An 18518-nucleotide genomic window follows, 5' to 3' on the forward strand; every position below is an offset into this window, starting at 1 on the left:
AAAGTAATAAAAAAATTACATTAAAATTTTCAATTCCGATAAAGTATAATATGGCTGAGTTTATAGCTGCAAAACCAGTTTTATAAGCCGTTTTAGTCCAAATATATGTGACATGTAAGAGAGCCGTCTGCGTCCGCGTCCCGAGCCCGAGACGAGCGCGATCGCGATCCCGCGGTGGCGTTGGTGGCGTCATTCTCGGTGGCGTTGGTGGCGTTATTCTCGGTGGCGTTGGTGGCGTCATTCTCGGTGGCGTAGGTGGCGTCATTCTCGGTGGCATTGGTGGCGTCATTCTCGGTGGCATTGGTGGCTGTTGTGATTTTGTGACATGACCTTTTATACGTACCTTTTTATGACAAACGTTTTAATGGTTATTGTCATTAGATATTGTAATTCTTTTGACTTAGTAAGAAGGGAAAATGAAGTAAGTATCCACCTGGTATCTGTTGATAGTGTTGATGCATGTGCAAGCTTGTTTTACATTCACTTAAGTTTAAATAAATTAATATTATTAGGACACTGTTACACAGGCTAACTGAGTCTCACGGTGAGCTCAAGATGGCTAGTGTTGTGTTGTGTTGTGGGTACTCAGACAACGATAAATATATAATAAACAAATATTTATAATACATAGAAAACATTCATGACTCAGGAACAAAATATCTGTGCACACAAATAAATGCCCTTTACCACAGGACTCGAACTCTCTGAAGACTCTTTTTGTCAAAAACTTGAAAATATATAATTAAACAAGTTATCTTCTGCTTATCATATAATAAGTTTGTGTGAGTGTAGAATGGTAAGGTTTTTGCATGATGTCAGAACGTGCGCAAGAGCGAGTACTACGACAAGGCGATCCGGCCGGTGCTGCAGGCGTGCGCGCTGGAGTGGGACCGCTGGGGCGTGCGCGCGCTCGACCTGCGCCTCTACTCCAGCAAGCCGCACCTCTACCCGCAGTTCGACAACGACGTCTACGACTGCGTCTGGGGCTGCTTCTTCCTGCGCATGGGCTGGGTGAGCGTGTGCTGGGCTCGGTGGGGGAGGGGAGGTGGGGCGTGCGCGCGCTCGACCTGCGCCTCTACTCCAGCAAGCCGCACCTCTACCCGCAGTTCGACAACGACATCTACGACTGCGTCTGGGGCTGCTTCTTCCTGCGCATGGGCTGGGTGAGCGTGTGCTGGGCTCGGTGGGGGAGGGGAGGTGGGGCGTGCGCGCGCTCGACCTGCGCCTCTACTCCAGCAAGCCGCACCTCTACCCGCAGTTCGACAACGACGTCTACGACTGCGTCTGGGGCTGCTTCTTCCTGCGCATGGGCTGGGTGAGCGTGTGCTGGGCTCTGTCGGACCGCTGAGTTTTAATTAATCAGCTGATAAGGCATATTTAGCGGCTGATAAAATTTAAATTAAAAATGAAACTCTTTAGGACTGATTCAGAAGACGTACTGCAGCCTAATTGCAACTTGTATTAGGTATGGGAAATGCCGGCTGACGTTGCAGTCACCGCGCCCTTCTACATACCTACCGGCGGCTCATCTTGTCTTAATCACGGACGGAGTTGTAAATATCGTAACTAAACATATTGTGACCAAAACAAAAGGCAATATCTGCATACATAACATAACATATTGTTATGGTTGCAGTTAGATGACTTGGAAGGGTGGTTCAACCCGGCCGTGGTGGTAGAAGAGATGGACAAGTACCTCGAGCACTGGAGGATCCCGCGAATCACACTAATGACCAGCCGGTGCATCTATGGTACCTATACTATACGACAAAGAAAACAAACACATAGTTAAGTAACGTATCGATATTATCATACACAAAATCCTACCTTTTGCAGTGAATTACCCTCACAGCCCGCTGGACGGCCCCGTGCCGGACTGCGAGCAGGCCCGGCTGCTGAAGGAGTGCCTCATCAGCGAAGACGTCCAGGACGTGACGGTGAGGGGCCTTACTGTCTCTTCTCTAGCTAACATTTAACACCCCTCTCCTACAACTAAACTTTTCTTATCACGATTTATAATTCTCCATCAACTCGCACCAACGTTTCGTTTTCTTTTATGGCGACTGACCAATTTTTTGGCAATTCTAAAAGTATCTGCGGATGTTAAATTAAAATACTTTTGTCATGTGCCTTAGTGCGTTTTCAGTTTCACATTATCCGATCCGATATCGGATGTCGGACCGATATCCCATACATTACAAATTACAGGCACCATCTTGGATTTTTTTCATTGAAATCCTTCCGACTTCCGATATCGGATCTGATAATGTGAAAACGGACTTATAAGTAGACTTAAGGGATGTTCCCACTTTAAAACCAAACTATTGAATAAAATGACTTTTTAGATCTTAATTGAACTGAGGTTTATCAGTTGAGTTGGTCGTTTAGATCAATTCCACCATCCACCAGCCTGCGTAAGATATCAAGTAAAAAATTGTGTGTGTCTAATTACCCCGCACTCTTGTGAAAAAAAGGCTGGAACGATGAAATGACGGGTGATAAAGATGTAGGGAAGGGGAAGACATGCTGCGCCGACCCCGAGTGACTCGAATAAGGGCTGGTGAAAGATGATGATGATGATAACAATCAAAAGTGGAACATTAAAGTTGATTGATCAGGCTCGGAACAAGGCGCAGCTGATCGACACGCTGGTGAGCTGGCTGCGCGTGTGCGCCGACCTGGAGGGGCTGCCGCTGCACGCCGTGCTGGCGCGCGCCGCCCGCCCGCCGCGCGTCTCCCCGCCGCACGGCGACCCCGCGCCGCCCGCGCTGCAGGGCTGCGTCTGGTGCTGCCTCTTCGTCGACATGGGCTGGGTAACCGACCGCCGCTACACTATACTAACCCATACCTACTGATCCTTACCCAATCAGGTAAGGCCGACAAAAGTCTCCTCTAAGAGCGTGCGCAGACAGAGAGCGGTCTGAACTCTGACAGAACAGAGTTCCGCGTTCTGGTGGCTGTTGACCGCTCAAGAGTTCCAACGCACACAGGCGGCGTTCAAATTCTCGCGTTGTAGTTTCGTTTGTGTCTTTGTACATGCAACATGTCACTGGAAAGTTCGTTTTCCAATGAAGATTCCGCGTGCGCGGGATGCCGGCGGCGGGGGATGGCTTTGGGCAGCTGGCTCGAGCGCTGGCAGTGCAAACCTTTACGTCCAAATACAGGAAACAGTGAGAATTTCACAAATGTTACCTATTCTAGTAAACTATTAAAAACTAAGAGCATGGTCGTAGAAAAATTATTGTATGCAACGGTGTTTAATTGAGTCAAAAAATACTCTTGGAATCTGTATTAACAATTTTCGGCTTCACCTCAAATACCACACCACCCACGCCTTTTTTAGGGTTCCGTAGTCAACTAGAAATCCTTATAGTTTCGCCATGTCTGTCTGTCTGTCTGTCTGTCCGTCCGTCCGTCCGTCCGTCCGTCCGTCCGTCCGTCCGTCCGTCCGTCCGTCCGTCCGTCCGTCCGTCCGTCCGTCCGTCCGTCCGTCCGTCCGTCCGTCCGTCTGTCTGTCTGTGTGTCTGTGTGTCTGTGTGTCTGTCTGTGGGTCCGTCCGTCCGTCCGTCCGTCCGTCCGTCCGTCCGTCCGTCCGTCCGTCCGTCCGTCCGTCCGTCCGTCCGTCCGTCCGTCCGTCCGTCCGTCCGTCCGTCCGTCCGTCTGTCTGTCTGTCTGTCTGTGTGTCTGTGTGTCTGTGTGTCTGTCTGTGGGTCCGTCCGTCCGTCTGTCTGTCTGTCTGTGTGTCTGTGTGTCTGTGTGTCTGTCTGTGGGTCCGTCCGTCCGTCCGTCCGTCCGTCCGTCCGTCCGTCCGCGATAATCTCAGTACCAATATGTATATCAATCACGCCGACTAAGTGGTAAAATAAAAAGTGGAAAAAAATGTTTTGTTAGGGTACCCCCCATACATGCAAAGTGGGGACTGATTTTTTTTTTCATTCCAACCCCAACGTGTGATATATTTTTGGATAGGTATTTAAAAATGAATAAGGGTTTACAAAGTGGGGACTGACTTTTTCTGAGCTGCCTGCTACGCCGCGGTCCCGGGTTCGAATCCCGGTAAGGGCATTTATTTGTGTGATGAACACAGATACTTGTTCCTGAGTCATGGATGTTTTCTACGTATATAAGTATTTATATGTACCTATTATATATTATATATATCGTTGTCCGAGTACCCACAACACAAGCCTTCTTGAGCTTACCGTGGGCCTCAGTCAATCTGTGTAAGAATGTCCTATAATATTTATTTATTAATATTTTCGGAAATAATCGCTCCTAAAGGAAAAAAAAGTGTGTCCCCCGCCTCTAACTTTTGAACCATATGTTTAAGAGCGCTATGACAAAAAAAGGCGATATATTGTAAAATGTACAATATTTATCGGCAAAATTGTACACTTTACTCATACTAAAAGACAGTTAAAGTACTTGTTTCAGTTAGAAAATTTAATTAACTGTCGGTTCATTAAAAAACATATGGATGAAAAAGCGTTTTCAATTAGTAATGATTTTTTTTCTGATGCTCGTTTAGGAAAAACCGCGCGAAGCACAGATTTCGGAGCTCTTATTATGTACAATTTGATAAGCTCACTCTCATAAATGCGGTAAATTTAAATTCCTAATATCTTGTACTTTAGGCCCATTAAACAATATTTATCATTTAATCCTTTGAAATTGAGAAATTGAAAGTAAAACGAACTCAATTTTGTCTTGAAAATACATCGAAACAAGTGATCATTTCTCCGAAAATCTACATGTTATCGAAGTTATTTTAGTATATAAATAATCTGCACAATGTGCTTAAACTGCTGTTATCCATTTGTCGTTATAATATTTTATCATGATTTTTTGCCAATTTTTTGAAAACTAGCCTTCCTGTCGCTATTTTACCGGCGACGGACGCCTGCGATTTCAGTGCCGCGCCGGAGCTCGAGGAGGTAAGACGTATGTCGCTTTGGTCTCCGAGTTTTCATCGCAAACGTCGAGAATATTTATCGTTGTGTGGGTCGGACGCCTTGTTTATACACGGGCTATCCTCGCATTGTGTGTGTGTAAACAGCGACCAACGAATTTGATCCTAGATCCGTAAATATTTGCTTTTGTAATACTTTGTTATGTTTGAATGTTAAAGTATTACAACATTGTGATGATAAAAATGTGAAAATTACAATACGGTCAAGATGATAAGACACATCAAGATGGTACTCGGGATCTGATGATGGAGCCAGAAGGTGGTCACCAGTACCAGTGAACCATGTAAGTAAACGACTTCGTGTTTAGGCTCGTTGGGTTCGTCTCAACAAGACCTTTGACAAGAGGTGGTACTCAGGGTCTGATGATGGAGCCAGATGGTGGTCACCAGTACCAATGAACCATATAACTAAACCCAGAGATGGGGAAATCGTAATCGATTCCGGATTACACGATTACTTGATTTTACTTTGTAATCTGACACTGCTGGGTGTCAGATTACTTGTAATGTAATCAAGTGAAACGGTAAATTACCATTACATGTAAAGGAATCACTAATCATCTATACAATCATTACTATTACCAATAATTCGGAATCATAGTCGATTCAAAATAACTGAAATTATTGACTTGATTACTTTCAGATTACGAATATGTAGTACCTCAGATTGCTGACTGTCACTTTGATACAAAAGTCATCATGGGTGTCGTAAAATAGGTTTTAGGGGGTGATGATTCCAAAATTAATGACCAATTTGGAATCTGACATTGCTGACTGTCACTTTGACACAAAAGTCGTCATGGGTGTCGTAAAATAGGTTTTAGGGGGTGCTGATTCCAAAATTAATGACCAATGTGGAATCTGACATTGCTGACTGTCACTTTGACACAAAAGTCGTCATGGGTGTCATAAAATAGGTTTTAGGGGGTGCTGATTCCAAAATTAATGACCAATATTCAATCTGACATTGCTGACTGTCACTCTGACACAAAAGTCGTCATGGGTGTCGTAAAATAGGTTTTAGGGGGTGCTGATTCCAAAATTAATGACCAATGTTTAATCTGACATTGCTGACTGTCACTTTGACACAAAAGTCGTCATGGGTGTCGTAAAATAGGTTTTAGGGGGTGCTGATTCCAAAATTAGTGACCAATTTGGAATCTGACATTGCTGACTGTCACTTTGACACAAAAGTCGTCATGGGTGTCGTCAAATAGGTATCCGGAGGTGTTTGAAAACTAATGACCAATTTGGAATCTGACACTGTTGACTGTCACTTTGACACAAAAGTGATCATGGGTCTTCAAATAGGTTTTCATGGGTACTGATCTCAATATTAATGATCAATTTGGAATCTGACATTGCTGACTGTCACTTTGACATAAAAGTCGTTATGGGTGTCATCAAATAGGTTTCCAGGGGTACTGTGCAATGTCAGGTTCCAAATCGGTCATTACTTTTTAAATCATTTCATTAATTTTGGAATCAGTACCCCTAAAAACTATTTGACTACACCCATGATTCCTTTTGTGTCAAAATGACAATTAGCACTGTGAGATTCCAAAATAGTCGTTAATTTTGGAATCAGCACCCCCGGAAACCTTTTTGACGACACCCATGACGACTTTTGTGTCAAAGTGACAGTCAGCAATGTCAAGATTCCAAATCGGTCATTAATTTTCAAATCAGCACCTCCGGAAACCTATTTGACGACACCCATGACGACTTTTGTGTCAAAGTGACAGTCAGCAATGTTAGATTCCACATTGGTCATTATTTTTGGAATCAGCACCCCTAAAACCTATTTTACGACACCCATGATGACTTTTGTGTCAAAGTGGCAGTCAGCAATGTTAGATTCCACATTGGTCATTAATTTTGGAATCAGCACCCCTAAAACCAATTTTACGACACCCATGACGACTTTTGTGTCAAAGTGACAGTCAGCAATGTCAGATTCCACATTGTTCATTAATTTTGGAATCAGCACCCCCGCAAACCTATTTGACGACACCCATGACGACTTTTGCGTCAAAGTGACAGTCAGCAATGTCAGATTCCACATTGGTCATTAATTTTGGAATCAGCACCCCTAAAACCTATTTTACGACACCCATGACGACTTTTGTGTCAAAGTGACAGTCAGCAATGTCAGATTCCAAATCGGTCATTAATTTTTAAATCAGCACACCCGAAAACCTATACTCGTGGTATATGCACTTGAAATGTGAAAGTGAAAATGCTAGAATGACATGTAAACCACGAAGTTGTATAGTCATATTGTTCATTAGTATTGGTGACCACCATCTGGCTCCATCATCAGACCCTGAGCACCACCTTGAAGTAATTAGAATTGTATTTGTCTTATTTTATCATCATATTAATATATACTTTACTCTAATCATATAACAAAAGCAAATATTTGGGATGGAGTCTACTTTTTAACCGACTTCAAAAAAGGAGGAGGTTCTCAATTCGACTGAATGTTTTTTTTTTTTTATTATTATTTTTTTTTGTATGTATGTTACTCGATATCTCCGAGAATCGTGGACCGATTTTCAAAATTTTTTTTTTGATCGAACGGGTATAACCCCGAGATGGTCCCATTGGCACCAAGTCAGGGTCTGATGATGGAATCTTGGAGAAATCGAGGGAACTCTTCAAATGTTATAGGCACATGTAATGTTTTTAGTGTATTTTTCAAAGGTACACCAGTATTTACGCCTGACGGTAGTAATTTTATGTGGCTGAGCTGATGATGGAAGGTCAACTCCTCAATGGTTAGGAGTTAAAGGATAATTCTTTCACTACTTTACATATATTCGGACTGATACATATAATATCACTAGGAACCACTAAAAATCAACAAATAAATTAAATTTTTAACAAAAAATAAAACCGCCTTCAAAAATAAGCGCGTTACAAAACACGGAGAAACTAAAAAGCAAAAAATAATAAACCTTTGAATTCAGATTTCTTATCGTATTGCAATAATCTAAACATCCAAATTATAAACAAATCAATTAATTTTGGAGTCGGTACCAGCCTGTGTATGGTTGGGTGGGGCAAACAGGCAATAGCAAGGCGACGAACAGGTCTGGTACCGACTACAAAAATAATTGATTTGTTTATAATTTGGATGTTTAGATTATTGCAATACGATAAGAAATCTGAATTCAAAGGTTTATTATTTTTTGCTTTTTAGTTTCTCCGTGTTTTGTAACGCGCTTATTTTTGAACGCGGTTTTATTTTTTGTTAAAAAGTTAATATAATTATTACTTTAATTTTTTAAACAAATTTTAACATAATTGATATTCTTTCGCGCTATATTCTCGTATTTTCGTACAAAATAATGTTTATTAGAAACCAAAAGTTTATATCGAGATAGTAGATTGTGGTTGTTATCAAAATTCCATAGAAAGGATCAAGATTGTTTTGTCCATTATTGTAGTGCGAGCGAGTGATAAGACTTGCTAGAAAGGGTCCGCATATTGGGCTCGCGCGGCGGGTAAAATACCTAATTTCGCCCGACGCCGAAATGTTATAACGCTCTTAAAAAATATGAAAAAAATCACAAAAGTAGAACTTTATAAAGACTTTCTAGGAAAATTATTTTCAGCTTCATAGGTTTAGTACTTTTTGAGAAAAATACGGAAAACTACGGAACCCTATACTGAGCGTGGCCCAACACGCTCTTGGCCGGCTTTTTGACCTCCTTTAAACGCCGATTGCATAATATGTGCCATTATATCTGGGTATTGTCGATGGCGCTTACGGCGTTATAAGCGGATGTTCGTGTACAAAATGTACAAATACGACGCCGCGGGACGTAAGCGCCATCGATAATAAGGTTGGGGACCTTATCTTACCCAGATAACGTCACATATTTCAAGTACGCATATCATTTATTTATTTATTTTAGTTTATGGAGATCGAACAGCTACTATTACAATATAACACTACTGAATAAAAGATAGAAAGCCAATTACAGGATCACACTTATAGAAACAATACATATTAATACATTTGAGTACATATATTACTCAAACGAAAAGCATCAACTCACGGACAAGAATTCACACCAAACGTGGTATTTCAATAGTGGATGGTAATGACAATTTTAAGAATAACATAATTAAATATAAATGACAAATATCTTAGACTTTATCTTTTCATTTATTAAGGAAAAGACGAGCTATTATTAGAATCGATTAAATTTATAAATGATGAATGTGAAAATAATCGTAGTAACAACATTTAAGTATATTAGTCCATAATGGCGTTTTCAGATGGATGATGACCACGGATTTTTCATCTTGCCTGTCATGTCCGAGATGATAAGGATGTATTACTACAAAACTGACTTAATACCGCAACTAATCAAGGAAACTACTGAATGCGCCGAAGGTTGGTAGTTTACGCCACTATGAGCACTTAAGTAAGTTGTGTAGCAGAGGTTGGAGGCAGACACGCGGCGCGTGGCTGCGTGCTGCGCCTGCTCCAGCAGCAGCCGCAGCTCACGTGTCGGTGGCCACTCGTGCAGCAGCCGAGCGCTTCCACGGGCACCCGGTCGCCGACACGCGGCCTGCAGCTGCGACTGCCGGCAGCTGCAGGCCGCGTGGCGCGTGTCGGAGGCCACTCGTGCAGCAGCTGTGTGTTGCAGCCGCCGACCGCTTCCACGAGTACCCGGTCGTCGACACGCGACCTGCAGCTGCGACTGCTGGCAGCTGCAGGCCGCGTGTCGCGTGTCGGAGGCCACTCGTGCAGCAGCTGTGTGTTGCAGCCGCCGACCGCTTCCACGAGCACCCGGTCGTCGACACGCGGCCTGCAGCTGCGACTGCTGGCAGCTGCAGGCCGCGTGTCGCGTGTCGGAGGCCACTCGTGCAGCAGCTGTGTGTTGCAGCCGCCGACCGCTTCCACGAGAACCCGGTCGTCGACACGCGACCTGCAGCTGCGACTGCTGGCAGCTGCAGGCCGCGTGTCGCGTGTCGGAGGCCACTCGTGCAGCAGCTGTGTGTTGCAGCCGCCGACCGCTTCCACGAGAACCCGGTCGTCGACACGCGACCTGCAGCTGCGACTGTTGGCAGCTGCAGGCCGCGTGTCGCGTGTCGGAGGCCACTCGTGCAGCAGCTGTGTGTTGCAGCCGCCAACCGCTTCCACGAGAACCCGGACATCGACACGCGCCCGCACGGCTGCGACCGCTCGCAGCTCTTCGTCGACTGTCTCGTCAACAACTTCTTCAACAAGCTCAAGGTAACAATTTTGGTAGTCATTGCTTTTTTTTTGAGTTGGGAGTTTTTTGACAACGAAAATTGACAACGATTATTTTGGTGTTATGTACTTTAAAAGCACGGCAAGAATAAAACATGACCCAACCATAAAATAGATATAGAGGAGATCTGGTCAATCATGTGGTCCTATTTGCGGGTTATGTCGGCGATGAGTTCTTGTTCATGCAAGATAACGCTCAGCCGCATACAGCCCGGATCACTAAGGAGTACCTAAGAGAGGTCGGCATCGACGTCATGGATTGGCCAGCCCGAAGTCCCTAGTTCGAGTCGTCTAAAATATTGCAAATATTGCGTCGAAAAAAATGATAAACTTTGAAAGGCTTAATCTCATAGACTATTGGATCTACAGACACAATTTAAGTATCATATTGTTGCAAATTTAGTCTACTTAAAAACGTCTATAAAAAGCTTTTTCAATACACTACAATACAAATGGTTTATTCGCAGTAATATGGTTACAAAATGGTCTTATAGATAGTTCTACATATTACACCTTTCCAGGCGTGCGAATTTTAAACAGTCAAGAATTCAAAATTCTTTAACTACTTATACCTACCATGCAACTTACTAACTAATGTCTTAATAATAAGAGTCCTCATTGTAAGCGAAGAACTCGTTTACTGAGTAAAATACTCTAAGAGTAAGCCATTGGTGGAGTTGAGCTTTAAATCGATTCAAAGGCAAGTTACGTAGTTCAGCAGGCAGTTGATTAAAAACTTTGATGGCCATTATGTAGGCATTCCTTCTACAGTAGTACAGATTTGTTTTCGGTAACACTAATTTTCCTTCATTCATTGTTCGTTGTACTCTGTCGCTAACTTTAGGAAATTGTTCTGGGTTTGATTTTACAAATATGGCTAACTGTTTAATGTATAGACATGGTAATGTGAGCAGTCGTAATTTCTCGAATAGAGGCTTGCATGAGTCTAATACATAGGCACCACAAATTGCTCTTAGACATTTTTTTTTGCAAAATAAACAACTTGTTTACATGTACTGAATTTCCCCATAACATCAGTCCATACTGTAGGACAGACGAAACGTAACCATGGTATGCAGTAATACTCGTTTCTTCAGATGCCACTTGTCTTATATGGCGCAGAGCAAATATAAAACTACTAATTTTTTTACAGACATTGTCTATGTGAGGCTTCCAGTCACAGAGACTATCAAGAGTAATTCCAAGAAAATTTGTATTTGTTGCTTCTAAAATTGATTCATTATTATATTGAATATTAAAATTAATAGATGGGGCTTTATAAGTATGAAAGCGCATAAATTTGGTCTTAGAGAGGTTGGCTTTTAAATAATTTTTCTCTAGCCAGTCAATTACTTTATGTACCGTTAAGTTTACTTCATTTTGCAGTTCCTCGGGATCTTTTCCCTTGATAATAGTAGAGGAGTTGTACGAGCATTTGTATGGGAGGGGTCATAATAATTCCCACAGAACCAAAGTTTGGTTTTTTTAGTTCTTTGTGTGTGTCTTTTTGACATACTAAAAATATAGTAAAATATATTTATGCAAAATGCGTTTTTTCGACCGCCAAAAGTTGTATGAAAAATTACTATGAAAAAAAAAATTCCAATAATTTAAACATCGTCTCTGGTATCAACTTATGGGGAATTGGGCGGCAAAAAAGTGTTTAACGTTGATGTTTATCAAAAATATAACAATTTTCCACTATTTTGATAAAATAAAAACAGATAAAAATCATACATTTGATGAAGGGAAGTGATTGAAACATAAATTTCAGCAATATAATTTTTTTCATAGGTACCCCACCATGGTAAATACGGGTACGATCCGCCTGGGATTAGCAGTCACGGTAGCCTATGACGTCTGCCACTCTAGAGCCTCCACATGCGCGTTGCTGGCCCTTTAGGGTACCTTTCCACCAGAGATGCGCTACGTGGATGTGTTTGATATCCACCAATCATGTTCATTGTTCCACAAAGCATAGCGCTAGTGGGAACGGGTTCAACTAAGCTGATTGTGGATATCAGACGCATCCATAACACATCTCTGGTGGAAAGACACCCTTAAGAGTCCTGGCAGGTGGACCAAAATGTTAACGAAATGGTGGCCGCTAACAAATGTAAGAAGTGCCTGGCATCCGTTGGCTCGTTGGGTCGACGACATCCGAAAAACTGCGGGTCACAACTGGATGAGATTAGCCCAGGACCGGGAGAAGTGGCGTACTAAAAGAGAGGCCTATGCTCAGCAGTGGGCGATAAAGGGCTGATATGATGATGATGATGAAGAGTCCTCAGCTAGTTCGCAGGATAAGGAGCGTCCGCGGGAGAAAAATCCTCCTAAGCCGCAGTGTGCGACCATATACGGGTCCAGGGTGTGCGGATGGCAGATTTCTGACTAGAAAAACCGATGATTATTAGATTTTAGTTTTTTCTCGTGTTCGATATAATACTTTATCGAGAGTTTTTGTTTGGGATGCGACAATTTATGTACTTACATTGAACCTCACCGAAATACAAGTTTATGATAAATACGGCACACCCTGATGGACCCGTATATGGTCGCACACTGCGGCTTCTTCAATCTAGCGTTTTCCCCGCCTAGCGCCAGGATCCGCTTTCCTGCTGTCTTCTCCACTTTGGCCGGTCTTCGACATCCTCAGGCTTGAGATTGTTCTCTTGCATGTCCGCTCCCACGAAGTCCAGTCAGCGCTTCTTTGGCCTACAAGGGCCGCGTGACTTAGGGCCTTGGACAGTGAGATTACGGCATCTGTTTCCGATGTAGGCTTAGGAGGATTTTTCTCCCGCGGACGCTCCTTATCCTGCGAGCTAGCTGAGGACTCTTAAGGGTGTATTTCCACCAGAGATGTGTTTATGGATGCATCTGATATCCACAATCAGCTTAGTCGAACCCGTTCCCACTAGAGCTATACTTTGTGGAACAATGAACATGATTGGTGGATATCAAACTCATCCACGTAGCGCATCTCTGGTGGAAAGGTACCCTAAAGGGCCAGCAACGCGCATGTGGAGGCTCTAGAGTGGCAGACGTCATAGGCTACCGTGACTGCTTATCACCAGGCGGATCGTACCCGTATTTACCATGGTGGGGTACCTATGAAAAAAATAATATTGCTGAAATTTATGTTTCAATCACTTCCCTTCATCAAATGTATGATTTTTATCTGTTTTTATTTTATTAAAATAGTAAAAAATTGTTATATTTTTGATAAACATCAACGTTAAAAACTTTTTTGCCGCCTAATTCCCCATAAGTAGATACCAGAGACGATGTTTAAATTTTAGGATTTTTTTTTTCATAGTAATTTTTCATACAACTTTTGGCGGTCGAAAAAACGTATTTTGCAGAAATATATTTTACTATATTTTTAGTATGTCATAAAGACACACACAGAGAACTAAAAAAACCAAACTTCGGTTCTGTGGGAATTATTATGACCCCCAACGCTATATCTCCTCTACTATAATGACTGTCGTGTCATCCGCAAATAAAATACACTGATGTGGTATAATATCCGGGAGATCGTTGATGTATGTGAGAAATAGTAAAGGACCGAGGACACTGCCTTGCGGTACCCCGTACCTGTTAGATTTTGACTCTGATTTAAAACATTTAATACGATTATCTGCTTTAAGTTGGGTGATTTCAGTATATTGAACACGATCTTTTAAATAGCTATTTATCCATTTTTCGGCAACTCCCCGTACGCCATACTTATTTAACTTATTAACTAGTCTATCATGGTGTACTAAAGTCAAAAGCTTTCGTCATATCAAAAAATAAGGCTATGACTATTTCACCCTTATCGACGCACTCCGTTACAGTTTTTACAAGTTTAAATACAGCTAATGACGTAGACATATTTTTTCGGAATCCATTTTGTTCACATTTTAATACATTTTGCTGATCAAAGAAGTTATTCAACCTTTTACACATTATTTTTTCATAAATTTTTGAAATGATTGGTACAAGGGTAATTGGGCCATAATTATTGAGTCCGGTAATATCACCCTTCTTATGCATGGGCTTTACAATAGAGCATTTGAGTTTTTCAGGAAAAGTACCTTCTGTGAAGGATAAGTTAATTAAATATGCTAATATTTTGGCAATGTGTGATGCACAGAGTTTTATAATCAGGGAGCGTACTTTTCATGCCGATGACATTAATCTGACGTCACGCTCCGTATAGGATGATCCCAAATAGTTTTATTGTAAATTATTAATCATTAGTCGTCAATCATTTTAATCGTATACAAATTACTTCAAATACAGTAGTCCATTTACATGTGGCATAAATAATACCTACTTGAAATGTGAAACGTGAATAAAATTATTTGATTTGTTTTTATAAATAAATTGAATTAAATAGTATTGTTAACAACACATTACAATACATACGTAGAAAAGAGAATGTCTCTCTAACGTAAAGCACACATTCTTCTTGCATTCATTACCATGCAAAGAAATTCATAACTTAAAATGATTGATGACTAATGATTAATAATTAACAATAAAACAATTTGTGATCACCCTATATGGAGCGTGACGTCAAATTGATGTCATCGGCACGAAAAGTACGCTCCCTGTTTATAATTCTAGTAGATAACCCATCGTATCCAACAGCCCCTGTATTTACATCTAAGAAATACAGTCAAAACCTGCACGACGCGCCCGCTCCCTGCTGAAATTGTAGGTATTGGTAGGTAAAATTCTGCTGTCCGAATATTCGGCGGCCGGATACCAAATATTCGGTTAGGTTAGTAGATGGTTAGGCCGAATATTCGGTATCCGGTATCCGGCCAAACAACTATTCGTTGTATCTCTAACTAAAAGGAGATATTTTACGTAAAATATCGTATTCATTTGAAGTACGATAAAACATCTCCAAGACTGGTTAAATTGAAAGTTAAAATATAAAAGTTTTTCGGTAATTTTTTTTTTATCAAAAAATGAATATAACCGCCTTCAAAAAATAAGCGCGTTAGAAAACACGGAGAAACTAAAAAGCAAAAATAATAAACCTTTCAAATCAGATTTCTTATCGGATTGCAGTAAAATCTAAACATCCAAATATTCCAAATTATATTCCAGATCATTATTTTTTTTTAGTCGGTACCAGCCACCAGCCCTGTTCCTCGCCTTATTATTGACCTGTTTGCCCCACCCAACCATACGCAGGCTGATTGTACATACGAAAAAATCAGTCGAATTGAGAACCTCTTTTTTTTTTCGGTTAAAAATTGTTTTGATCTCCATTCGTTTCCATTTGAGTTCTCTCTAACGATACCCCACTTGCCCCTAGTAATTTGAAATTTTTTGCCCTCCATGCATTTTGGCCATTAAAAGTGTTCATAACTATTCCAAATTTCATACAGATATAAGTACAGACAGACAGCCGGCGGGTTCCTTTTGTACCTACCTTTTGGTACGAAATCCAAAAATCAACCGATCTGACCCCCCTCTTTTTTTTAGGGTTCCGTACCAAAAAGGTACAAAAGGAACCCTTATAGTGCCGCTTTGTCCGTTCTCTACAAATTGAAAGTATTATTTTTCTTAATTTAAAAATGGCCAAAACGAAAGGGGGGCAAACTGTAAATGTCAAGTGGGGTATCGTTAGAAAGAGCTCAAACTGTACATATAAAAAGTATTTTTTTTATAATTTTTTTGTTATGGAAAAAAAAAAATTTTTGTATTTATAGGAAAATGTAAAAAAAATACCCTCCCCCCTTATCTCCGAAGTTTACCTAAGAAAATTCATAAATTTTATTTAATAAGAAACAAACAGTCGCATATATGTAGATTGACATAGATTAAAGCACTTAAATTGCAGACTTACAGTTTCCTTAAAGAGAATATTACTTACAAACCATAACATGATATAAGTAGATAATAGCTCGATACATTTTCAATATGTGAAGTGCAAACTCGAATGAACTACTTAGAAAAGAAAAAAAAGAAAAAAAAAACAAAATAAAAAGAATACTAGACTTGATAAAGTGCGGAATGAACACTTCAGAGGAAGTTTCAAGATAGCGCCCATCACGGAGAAACTCACCGAACAGAGGCTGCGGTGGTATGGTCACATTATGAGACGCGACGATGACCATGTCGTTAAAAAGGCACTAGCCCTTCAGGAGACCAAAAGAGGACCAGGGCGCCGGCCTGCCACCTGGTGGTCCACCGTGTCAAAGGATTTAGAGCGAGCCCAATTGAACACACAGACAACCCAGGACAGACGGTCCTGGCGCATGAGAACGAGGAGAGCCGACCCCAAATGATGGGATAAAGGCAAAGGAGAAGAAGAAGAGAAAAAGAATACAATCAAAAACAGAAGAAGAAAACCGTATTAAGCAAACCAAAATTACAAATATCTATAACACTGTGATACATTGCAATGATAAGCGTTTAAAACTGCATACATTTTCATGGAATTTATCAATGTGACTAAATTTCTTGTCATACGTCCTGCACGCCCTTTTAATGAAACAGTTCCTAGCATAAGCTGTCCCACTGCGGGTGATATGAAAAAGAGGTTTCTGTCTACAAGTTCGTTCACGACGACGGGGTACCCTAAAGGAAAGAGAGCTTAACAACGACGGGGCATCAATGATATTATTTACGATTTTATATAGAGTCAGAACGTCAATACGTTCGAGGCGAGAACTTAAAAGATTAAATTTTTTACCAAATATGGCTATTATAATAAATATTACAGGAAAAATAAAATCGTACACGTATCTTGAAATCTTTTTTTTTTTTTTTTTTATAAAAAAAACCTTTCAATTTACATTTTGAATTTCACCACCCTTGCGGGCGTTTATTGTACCTGTATATTTTACAGAATAACAATAAAAATACCTGCTTTCAAAAACAGGAAAAATGGTTAAAATCGGTTCACGCAATAAGTAATTATTCCATAAAAATCATCTTCCATACTGTAAGCTCGCGCTCGCGCACATTAGTTTACTTAATTTGAAGATAGATATTATGTCGCTGTACGTTGAACGCTCATTTCCTACATCGCGTTTTTCCTGATATAATGGGGTTGGGTCAGGATCAGGAGCGTCCTGGCGACAATGTTGTAACGTAAACTATTGAAGTCGAATTGTCTTGATTTTCTTTGGACGTTGTTTAATAATAAAATTGTATATTAAATATTACTTATTATGTGGGAAATTGACTTGAGGGATTTAGTCAAGTCTGTAGAGAAGAATAAGATTTGATGATTCAACTATTAAAGGTTTTTACGGAACCCTCGGTGGGCGAGTCCGACTCGCACTTGGCCGGGTTTTTTTTTTTTTTTTTTTTTTTTTTTTTTTTTTTTTTTTTTGAGTCGGTACAAAAAATGGAAAAGTTTACACAATCCAACATTGCCCTTTCGTACCAAATTGTATACATCGTTGACAGTCGCCTTGGTTCACCAAGAAGAAGATGATCATCAGCATGAGAGCCGACAACTCGAGCTCCAGCCCCGCCCCGCGCCGCCGGGCTCGCTGGCGCCCCCCGCCGCGCGTGCGCCTGCGCGCGAGGCTCGCGCCAGACGACTCCATCTTTGTCCAGGTGAAGGTGGCGGCGACGCGCACATGAGCGTTGAGCACGTTTACAAAAAAAAAAAACACAAACTTAGCTGAGAACAAACAAACATTAAATAAATCCCTAATTTGTTCACATGGAAGGTACTTATTTCATTACATTACATTGTTCCCCTTTATAAGGTACTTTCAACTGAATCAGGAAAGCAGAGAAAATGATTCACGGCTTGCGAATTGCGCTTGCCCCAGGGGCCCGTTTCTCGAAAGGTACAACAAGGTGTATTACAACAAGTGTGTTTCCATGAAAACCTATACGATTTGACAGTTCGCGCACTTGTAATACAAGACTTGTACCTTTCGAGAAACGGGCCCCGGGACATAGTTTTTACCTAAAGAAAAAAAAAAAAAAAAAAAAATATATATATATATATATATATATATATATATATAAAATATATATAATATATATATATATATATATCACAACTATAGAGGAAATAAATAAACTTTAGCAATATTATGCGCGGAGTAAGTGTGAAACATGAGCGTGCCAAACACACATCGAACGCGTTTTAGCTTTACTTTAGTCCGATGAGTCGTATGAAAAGTATCGGTCTAAGTGCAATGATGTCCGGTAGATGGCACTAGGCAATAAAACTGAGACAAGATAAATGGCGCTGTTAAAATTTTGCTCCAAACTATGGGGTGATTTCACAAAAACAGTGGTTAG

General features: G+C 40.9%; 1 protein-coding gene across 1 annotated transcript; it reads left to right on the forward strand.

Annotated features, from left to right (window-relative positions):
• The first annotated feature begins 39 nt into the window (after positions 1-39).
• Positions 40-17913, forward strand: LOC125225452. Its single transcript, XM_048129189.1, has 9 exons — positions 40-421; positions 820-1045; positions 1107-1315; positions 1637-1751; positions 1837-1937; positions 2619-2813; positions 9260-9377; positions 10114-10223; positions 17664-17913. Exons 1-9 carry the CDS (start codon positions 326-328, stop codon positions 17841-17843), a joined length of 1350 nt encoding a protein of 449 aa, XP_047985146.1. The 5' UTR covers positions 40-325; the 3' UTR covers positions 17844-17913.
• Positions 17914-18518: the final 605 nt, after the last annotated feature.

The sequence above is a fragment of the Leguminivora glycinivorella genome, chromosome 1, assembly GCF_023078275.1.
Source record: "Leguminivora glycinivorella isolate SPB_JAAS2020 chromosome 1, LegGlyc_1.1, whole genome shotgun sequence".
In the NCBI taxonomy this organism is placed as follows: Eukaryota; Metazoa; Arthropoda; class Insecta; order Lepidoptera; family Tortricidae; genus Leguminivora; species Leguminivora glycinivorella.

Bases quoted from the DNA above. Each gene is read 5' to 3' on its own strand.
- LOC125225452 (XM_048129189.1), top strand. From the start codon at position 326: ATGACCTTTTATACGTACCTTTTTATGACAAACGTTTTAATGGTTATT. The intron at 1,938-2,618 runs GTGAGGGGCCTT...TTGATTGATCAG, and splicing joins AAGACGTCCAGGACGTGACG to GCTCGGAACAAGGCGCAGCT. The intron at 10,224-17,663 runs GTAACAATTTTG...CATCGTTGACAG, and splicing joins ACTTCTTCAACAAGCTCAAG to TCGCCTTGGTTCACCAAGAA.